The following is a 10,464-nucleotide window of genomic DNA, read 5'->3' on the forward strand; positions in this document are numbered from 1 at the left end:
TTTCAAGGTCACTCGATGACGTTTCGTGTTTCAATGACACTTTATGCTACTGTGCCTTACAGATAAAGTAAACTATAAAGGGAATTATGAACTCGATGCAAAAGCTGTGACCTTGACCGAACTACGGACAAATTTAGTAAAATGACCGACCCTTTTTTTTTTTCTCTGTTCTTTTTATATCAAAAGCGTCTCAATGAGCCAGTCTGTTTGACAGTCATAATCCACATAGACTGCGCGCATAAGCGTTTGAGCTCCCCGACCGTAACTTTTCTACAATTCTCCATTGAAAAACCGAACGAGTTTCGACTTCTAAACACAGACGATCACCTTTTTCTCCTTTTTTTTTTTTTGTTGTTGTATTTTTGTATTTCTTTTTTTTCACAACAGATTTCTCTGTGTGAAATTCGGGCTGCTCTGCCCAGGGAGAGCGCGTCGCTACACTACAGCACACCCTTTTTCTTTTTGCATTTTTTTTCCCTGCGTGCAGTTTTATTTGTTTTCTCTATCGAAGTGAATTTTTCTACAGAATTTTGCCAGGAACAACACTTTTGTTGACGTGGGTTCTTTTACATGTGCTAAGCGCATGCTGCACACGGGACCTCGGTTTATCGTCTCATCCGAATGACTAGCGTCCAGACCACCACTCAAGGTCTAGTGGAGGGGTAGAAAATATCGGCGGCTGTGCCGTGATTCGAACCAGCGCGCTCAGATTCTTTCGCTTCCTAGGCGGACGCGTTACCTCTCGGCCATCACTCCACATTATGTTTGTCTACTTTGCGTCTAACTGATAACAAGTCGTCCCGTACGCTAGCGACCTGCTGAAAGCGCCACTGGAGAACAAACGTTCAGGTCAGGATGGCAACATCGATAGTATCCTCAACGGGTGGTGGGCATTGGTAAAACTTTAGAAAACCCACGAGTGTGTTCTCTCTCTTGCCAAGACACATGAAAATGAAACTAGCATTAGAGTCCGGAAAGAAATTTGATGTTGTCGATAAGACCGTCAACGAATTTTTTTTTTCAGAATTAATAATTATAATTTCCTTCATTTTAATTACTTTGCTGCCCACACAGCGGGTCATTCAGCTGCAGTACAGTTCTTGTCTCGGGTGCCGACAGAGCACAGGAGGCTGTTAGTGATAGATCACCACAGTGTGAGTCTGTTCTTTAGACAGGAAGCTAAGTACTCCCCCACTCCCCTACACCCCGATCTATTCTCCCCAAACAAAAGAAACGAATCAGCGTTTTGAAAGCTGTTAGTACGCTTGAAAACTACAAAACGAATCACTGATTTGAAAGCCTAGCAAAAAGGTAAAAAAAAAACCCCAAAAACCAGAAGACTTTCAATCATTTATAAAGACCAACTAACAGGCACCCAACAATTCATACACAGAGGCGCGCGCGCGCCCACACACACACACACACACACACACACACACACACACACACACAGAGCGCGCGCAATGGGACAGAGAGAGAGACAGAGACAGAGAGGGACAGAGACAGAGAGATGAGGTGAGAACACGAACAAATGACTAGAATAAAAAAAGCTGGACATAACAGCACCAACATACAATTAAAACCATGAGCATTAGTTTTCCTGGGACACACGTCTCGGTACACAACGAACGATGTTCAGTGACGGTCGTTTCCACTCCGCGTTACGTCTGTTCCTGCCCTTCTTCTGGCAACGAGGGCCGCAGTCTGTGCGTTTCGTTCTGACCATTACGACGTGTGGAAAATGCATCATCACCTTCACAGTGAAGTTATCGATAACAGGCACAGTTTGAAGTCATGCGAATGTCATGCAAAGCACAAATACTATGCCAATGTACAGATTACAAAAAAAAAAAAAAAAAAAAAAGTACCAACGATGCGTACAGCGCATCATCATACACATAAACGATACATCATTTAAGTAAACGGCACAATCAATCCTTTAAAAAGTAGCAGATATACATATATTCAGTCAGAGTGTACGTCTCACATGTACAACGTTTGATCACGTTGCTCAAAATCAGTTTTTAGAATCACACCACCCAAAGTCTTAAGAACACATGATATCATTTTTCATCAAACGCCCATGAAAGAAGAGAGGACTTTGACAGACATTATGTACATTGAGTTTTTATGTCGCCTTAGACAAACTGCAATTGTTTCCATCTCCTGTAATGATTCCTTTCTTTTGTTTCACCTACCCCCTCCTCTCTCACCCATCCTTGTAAATCTGTAGGTAATGCTGATGTTAGGGACGGTCAAGTGGAGATCAGCCCACCGAAGAAAAAGAAACGAAATAAAGTTATAATCTTCTGTGGCTTCCTTTCTATAGTCTACCTGCCCCCCCCCCCCCCCCCCCCCCCCCCCCCCCCCCACCTCCCCCATTCCTCCCGCCCAAGGCCCCCCCCCCTCCCTCATCCCTCTTTATCTAGGTCATGATGCTGATGAGTACAGGATAAACGTGTCAGCCTGTCCCCCAACCCTCTTAATCTAGGTCATGATGCTGATGAGTACGGGATAAAAGTGTCAGCCTGTCCCCCGACCCTCTTAATCTAGGTCATGATGCTGATGAGTACGGGATAAACGTGTCAGCCTGTCCCCCAACCCTCTTAATCTAGGTCATGATGCTGATGGGTACGGGATAAAAGTGTCAGCCTGCCCCCCGACCCTCTTAATCTAGGTCATGATGCTGATGGGTACGGGATAAAAGTGTCAGTTTGCCCCCCAACCCTCTTAATCCAGGTACAACTGATACTGAAGAGTACAGTCTGCTAGGTCAAATTCAGCCTACCAACGAAGAAAGAGAGAGAGAGAGAGAGAGAGAGAGAGAGAAGGACCAAAAACGTTTGGTCAAGCCCAGCCCAAGAAGAACCAACAAAGGACCATGCGTCGTACTGAAACAAAAGGAGTGATTGAGTGGGACAATATCTTGCTGTCCTGTTGCAGCTGTGACTTAATTAATCAAGTCACTTAACCTTTCTTCAACATTGTTATACTTTCTGCGCCAGATAAGGGGTACTCGGAATGTGCGTCTAACACGTGTCTGCGGTAGGCAGACAGAAAAAGAAAACAAGAAGACTAGATTTTGGAATTGAAGGCTTCAGTGAAACGTTAACAGAACAGGACACACCGGACAATGTATTGTAGAGAGGATACGAACAGTTGCACGGGGTTTAGAAGACAAACATTTCGTTTTTGTCACCGTCGGTCAAAAACATGCTCTGCACTACATACCAGCAGACAAACAGAATATATACATGCAAAATGAGAACTCTTTGAATTGCCTTCCATATTTGAAACAGACTGTCGAGTTGACAGTTCAAACAATTTAACAGGTAGACAGGACAGAACCCGAAGAATGATCTCCATTATAATGTGGATGGAATGTCAAAAGGTTGAGCCAGATATCGAATTAAAAAAAGTAAACAAGGCGTATGTAAATTTTGCTTGTACAAAAAGCAAAATGAGAACACTTCAACACAGCTGAACGTTTGCTTGACATTACAGTGTCACCTTCTTCGAGTCCACTCAGTGCCCCCCTCGCATCGAGAAATCCAGAGCCACAGATGACCCGACAGACAACATATCCAGTATGTTACACCAACCCGATCTTACTCCACTTGAAGCACCATCATGTATAACCTGAAACGAGGGTCTTCAAGACGGATGACACACGACACAAGGGGGGGGAACTACAGTGGAGTGATGGCCTAGAGGTAACTCGTCCGCCTAGGGAGCCAGAGAATCTGAGCGCGCTTGTTCGAATCACGGCTCAGCCGCCGATATTTTCTCCCCCTCCACTAGACCTTGAGTGGTTGTCTGGACGCTAGTCATTCGGATGAGACGATAAACCGAGGTCCCGTGTGCAGCATGCACTTAGTGCACGTAAAAAGAACCCACGGCAACCAAAGGGATGTTCCTGGCAAAATTATGTAGAAAAATCCACTTCGATAGGAAAAACAAATAAAACTGCATGCAGGAAAAAAAATACAATAAATAAATAATAAATGGGTGGCGCTGTAATGTAGTGACGCGCTCTCCATGGGGAGAGCATCCCGAATTTCACACAGAGAAATCTGTTGTTCTAAAAAAGAGAAAAAATACAAGAAAAACAAATGTCACTTAGCTGTCAGATCACTGAGAACAACCGCTCTCCTTTTAGTTCTAGCATTTATCTCATCCTGGTGTGTTTTCAAGTCTATTGTCCAGGCCCCCAAAAGAGAATTTGTTCTCAGCTCATTATCAACAAAAAAACAGGACGCTGCTCTTCGTTAAAAGAAGTACTTGTCACTTCAAGAAGTGTTCAGAACAAAGCAGAATGTGATTTGAAATAAAAACGGCAGTACATTTTGAATCGGGTTGCAAGGTACCTGCCTGCCTTTGGAGGAAAAACTTTGAACACAGTTTGGAAGTGTCAGCGCATAACTAGTCTCTGGCAAAAAATGTTGCAGGATGTTCAATGGTCTACTTCTCCTTCCCGGACTAGAAATATATCTGGCGACGAAGGAACTTCCAGCAAGAAAGGTTCAAGAGGGGAACAACAAAACAAAATGTAATGAAAGAAAACTTTGGAATCCACGGAATAAGCCCAAACAATAGAAACGATAACAAAAAAACAACAACAAAACCCCCACACATATGCCATGCAAATACAGCCTCATAATTAACCAGATATATGTGTAGTAAAACAAAAAGAAGATCATATTCAGTGGAAACCTTAGCCCCATATTGTCTTCGCTGTAGATGGCCAACCCCCTATGGTCTTTACCGTGGACTGCCAAACAGAACAGGAGACAGGAGTGATCTTCAACAGCTCCGTCAGAATGCGCATCTATCACATTAACGCATATCTCTGACACGGCATGTAATACTTGAACAAGGCGTTTGGCAATCTGGCACAACCGTATGTGTCAAGTCAAAGTAGTTTTCAACAAAGTAGAAGGTGTTGCACGAAGCAATGTGCGAGAAATGTTTCGGTTTTGCTCATCTCCACACCTCCAGGAAAATGTTTTTGTATGTAGAACGTGTATATAGAAAAAAAAGAAGAAAAAAAAAAAAGAATTTTCAACATTTAAAGTTGACTGAAACCGTTTAAAACCAGAACCCGTCTTTATCAGTTGATGGTGGGGGATGTCTCGCATTGACGTAAACAACAACAGCAACGTTTGAGCAACACATTATTTCCGCCAACACACACGACAGAAAGAAGGGCTAAGGTCAATCATCGTAGGCTGTTCAAAGGGGAGTTAAAAAAAAAATACAACGAAGTTCAAAGGGAGCAGCTTTATTCAACGACTGTGGTCGTCACGTATCGCAGTATTACTGCAGTTGTAATTATATCATCTTGGTTTGGCCAAATGCTGAATGAAACAGTTGACTCCAGCACCTTACCACGGTAAATATGGGTTTAAAAAAAAATGAACGCGCGCTTTGTATCTTTCACCCACAACAAGAAATATTCAAACTGCAATACAAAACCCTCGGTGGATCCAAACCTACGTTTTCTGGCAATCCTCAATTGTCTGGTTAAGTGTTATTATTCACTCCAGAAGGTGGCCTGTAAGAGATCACCAAACGATTCAATAGTTTTGTGCGCAAGGCGAATACGTCTATTTCATTGTGATCAATATCATCGCTTCCTAATATGGCTAATGACTCGATCGCTCTTGACTTGTTTCTTTTGAACTCTTCTGGTGTATGTCGACAAGGACTGGATTGTGTGGCTTACACTATACTGTGGTTTCTGTCCATACAGCATTGGACTGATTAATACGGTAAACTTATTTTTTTTTTGTTACATTACTATTTCCCTTTTCCCTGATGCAGCCACGCTTTCTGCGCTGTCTACACACTGGGGCCTTTTCGTTTCACTGTGCATACTTTGAACGACACATGGATACATGTGGAAGACCAAATATAGTCTTTAAAGACGTACGTGTGTGTGTGTGTGTGTGTGTGTGTGTGTGTGTGTGTGTGTGTGTGTGTGTGTGTGTGTGTGTGTGTTTAAATTGTCCACACTTTTGTTGCTGTTATTGTTATCATTATTTCTAGTTTTAGCCTTTTATATTTTGTACGTTATTTGATTTACTTTAAGGCACAATCTGTTTTACTGTCCTGTCTTACTAAAGTTTCAAATTATAAGTGTGTGTGTTTGTGTGAGTGTACCTTTAGTGCTATTGTAAAGCGCACATAGCTTCCAGAATATGTGCTATAGCAAGACGTCGTGATAGAAGATAAAAAAAAGTAATTTAGTAAATAAATAAGTGAATAAATAAATAAACTGTAATCTTCAGTGGCCACTGCACAATAACAGTCTCCGTTTTTTTACGTTGATATTTTTGTAACTGAAACGTGTATGCAAGTATGTAGGCACTGAATACTCCGGAAAAAAACAACAACCCCCCCCCCAAAAAAAAAAACCCTGTCATCACCAGTCTGTATACCTTGTATTTTCCAAGTCCTTTCGCCACTGTTGCATCATCAACACGAATCTGAATGCACAACACATTGTCTCGCGATATAGTATCGTATTCTAACTGTAAGATTTCTCAAAACTTGTCAGTCAAGGAAAGTAAGCACAAGGCTCTCATGTCATCTGTTACTACTGTTCCCCAGTGAGTTCACCCTGTGCCTCCAGTCACCACACACACAAACCTAAATGTGCGTCATCGTCGCTTGACACATGATGCAACAAACCTCATCTTTTGCAAGGTTGTGTGGAGGTTTCACCGTTGGCAGCATCGTAGAATGAATGTTTCCCGTTGTTGAAGATAGTAAATTTGACCTTCCCTCACTGTCTGTTGTTTAAAACACATTGTCATCTTCCTTCCTTATCACAAAGCAAGGCCGTAGCGGAAAGCACTGGTGTCGTCGTCTTATCACAAGCAGTGAGAAACCTGGCAAGATGCCCTCCCAGCAGGTCAACAAAATTCTGAAACGTGTCACTTCCATTCGTTCTGCACCAGTGTTGTGTGTATATATATATATGCAGTCTTCTTTGTCACCACCGTGAGCATTCTAAGAACTGTATGATTAATGGTAGACACATCTTTTTGTAATTTTTTTTTTTTTTTTTTTTTTTTTTAACTTCATGTTCTGGAGCCAACAGAACCTAAGTTCACCCTGCATTGAAGCTGCACACGGACTTGCCTATGGCGACGGAAAAAGACTGTCGGTGTTTGATTAAACCACCTTGGCATGTTGGGGTGGGGGGGGGGGGGGGGGGATGGAGGTTGGGGGGAGTATCGGGGGCTGGATTGGTGGTGCAAAGGTTACATGGGGTTGTCGCGCCAACAATGGAGTCTCAGCCCCAATCAACACAACAACATAATTGCCCCTACATACCCAGCCAACCAGCCAGCCAATCCAACCACCACACCACCACCCAACCAGTCAGTATGAATGGAACATGGAGCACCTCTTGGCCTCTCCGGACAGGATGTGTTTGTGGGTGAAACGTATACACCGCTGATTGGCCGCAGGAGAACGCAGCCCCCCTACACCACCACCACCACCACCACCACCCCCACCCCCACCACCAGCCCCACCTCCTCCTCCCCCTCCTCCGCCCATCACCACACCACCGTTGGCCGCCAGCGCCGCCAGGCCACTCTCCTGGGTCATGGGCGACATCATCAGCTGCTGCTGCTGGCGACGCTCGTGCTGGCAGGCGTCACAGCGGCACAGGGGCAGGAGGCGGCCCCGGGAGCTGACCGAGCCGGACCCCGAGCCTCCGGACCCCGAACCCGTGGCCGAGCCACGGGCGTTGTTAGCACGTGTGTCGGGCGGGTGCCCTCGCTGCCCGATAAGTGGATGTGCGCTGTCCCGCCCGCCGCAGCCGAGCACTTTGAGCGATGAGGCTGGCCAGTCGTCTCTCTTCCAGGATCTGGGGAGAACACACACACACACACACACACACAAACACACGCACGCACGCACGCACACTCACACATACACACACGCACGCACGCACGCACGCACACACACACACACACACACACACACACACACACGCACACACGTCATTATGTATGGCTGTTAGAGGAGTACGCGCGTACTTACATCAAACTTCTATCAGAGCCGGGAGCTGGTTGCTTGAGGCGATCTTTGTAGCGCTATGTTTGCTTAGAGTTAAGAATGTTCCTAAGTACATGGAATTTACCGTGGAGCTGGGGGACATTCTTAACGATAAGCAAACTTAGCAATGCTAGGTTCGCTGAAGCAACCTGGCCCCTTTCTTGGATGCTTGTCTAGTTGAATAAAGATAAAGTGTAAGATCAGCACTCTATGTTATAAACGTATTCACAAATCTGACCCTTCCCTATCTTTGTGGCTGCCTTCACCTCTACACACCATCTCGCTCTCTACGATCGGCTTCGGATCCACTCTATATATACATACCCAGATTCAAACACTTCACTGTTGGACGCCGTTCTTTCTCTGTCTCTGGATCTTGTATTTGGAATGAACTTCCTCTTTCGCTTCGTCAAGTCTCCGCACTCAGCTCTTTAAAGTCTGGCCTTAAAACCCACCTCTTCACAAGATAGCCTCCCTCCCCTACCTCTTCCTTATCTTCAGTTTCTTCAGTTTTACAGTTATGCATGCGTGTGAATGACTGGCATGAAAGCGCTTAGATATGTCTCTGCACAAGATTCAGCGCTATATAAATACCATTATTATTATTATTATTGTTCTTGTTGTCCAGTCCATCATCACAACAACCGTGTTGTATTGTGACATGTTAGGAATTAATACAGAATCCTTTGGGCTTTTTTTTTTTTTGGGGGGGGGGGGTTGGTTTTTTTTTTGGGGGGGGTGGTCAAAATGAGGAAGAGTGAAGACATGACAGGAGGCAGTAGTGGAGCAGGAGGAGGGAACGGAACGTCCAAGAAAAAAAAAAAAAAGAAAAAAAAAGAAGAAAAGAAAATACTAACACGTACGCATAAAAAAAATCCAACGAATATAATATCCAGAAAGCATGCATGAAAAAGATCAAGAATTAAAAAAAAAAAAAAAAGCAGTAAGAAAAGTAAATCAGCCAAACATATATAGATAAATCAATGGGTAACTCAAACCATAAATAAAGATCAGAATGTGAAGAAAATAACAATGAATAAGGTGGAAGAAAAATAATTGAGTCCACGCTTGCGTGCGTATGCATACGTATATATATATATATATATATATATATATATATATATATATATATATATATATATATATGTATGTATGTATGTATGTATGTATGTATGTAATGTGTGTGTGTGTGTGTGTGTGTGTGTGTGTGTGTGTGTGGAGGGGGTGACTGAGGGGGGTCATGGAGAGAGACAGACAGACAGACAGACAGAGACACAGAGGCAGAAAGAGAGGAGTTATTTTAGACGACTCCAACTTATCCTCTCTGCTTCAAACACACATTTCGTCCCCTAACCGGAATCAACAAGAAAGAATCAAAGACCAAGAGTGACAAAAAAGCCTTCAAGACTCGCTTGTGATAAGTAAAAATGATCCAACAAAGGAGTCATGAAGGAACAAAAACATATCAGATAAAAAAAAAAGAAAAAAAGAACAGACAACTAAGCTGCAAAACAGACGATCCGTCAAAACGACACACACACACACACACACACACACACACACACACACACACACACTGATATGACCTCGACCTTTGACCTCTACCATCACAAAGAAAAGCCACCGATGTGCTGGCAAAAAAACCCAATATAATCACATAATGGTACAGGCCCTATCATACTTTGAATAATTGACGAATCACACATGTTTCACCACCTCCACATCACGTGCAGTGTTATGACCATGACTTTATTTCTTTACACTGGGTCTGTTTCCACCATGAGAAATCATTCAATCAAGCTTGGAGAAGATAGAAAGAACACCCCCTCCCATCTTTATCTTGCACATGGACATTTTTCTTATCCAATGAAAAAATTCCACGTTGTGACCTCGAACTTTAACCACTGATTCTGAATTCTGTTGGGGATCATACTGTACTCCCTTGGTTGAAGGATTAAAGGTTCTATGTAGCCTTTTACGTCCACCACAGGGGCAGCAGTGAATTCACATCCAGTGTGTCAATGGCTCGGCATAGGAAGGCGGGGCCCAATCTTCTCCTTCCGGTATATATATTTTTTTGTTTCTTTTTTTTTCCTTCTCCATCTGAAGTCTGGCACCCACTCACACCTGGTTGGAGTGAGGAAATAAAATCGAAGAAGAGTGCCTTTAACAAGCACACAACACCAAGTAAAAAAAAAACAGGAGGGCGGGGGGGGGGGGGGGGGGTCGAACCCTGACCAATGGATCAGAAGTCCAATGTCTTAATTAATTAACCGATACTGCCACGGAGCTCCCATGACCATGCCCGTGACCAGTCACAATATCAAGTTCTGTTTCATTTGGATGTACGATGTACGTCTCTATCAAGCTTAAATCTATTATCCCTAATAA

At 43.6% G+C, this 10,464-nt stretch overlaps 1 protein-coding gene across 1 annotated transcript in view; it reads right to left on the bottom strand.

The window, feature by feature from the left end:
* Nucleotides 1-7,648: 7,648 nt before the first annotated feature.
* The window catches only part of LOC143282416 (gonadotropin-releasing hormone receptor-like), a 282,537-nt gene continuing 279,721 nt past the window's right edge, over nt 7,649-10,464 (bottom strand). The window contains exon 7 of the mRNA XM_076588049.1: nt 7,649-7,882. Within this exon, the coding sequence (XP_076444164.1) occupies nt 7,766-7,882 (117 nt within the window). The 3' untranslated portion in view covers nt 7,649-7,765. The remainder of the gene's footprint in view (nt 7,883-10,464) is intronic.

This window comes from Babylonia areolata, chromosome 5 (assembly GCF_041734735.1).
Source record: "Babylonia areolata isolate BAREFJ2019XMU chromosome 5, ASM4173473v1, whole genome shotgun sequence".
NCBI lineage: Eukaryota > Metazoa > Mollusca > Gastropoda > Neogastropoda > Buccinidae > Babylonia > Babylonia areolata.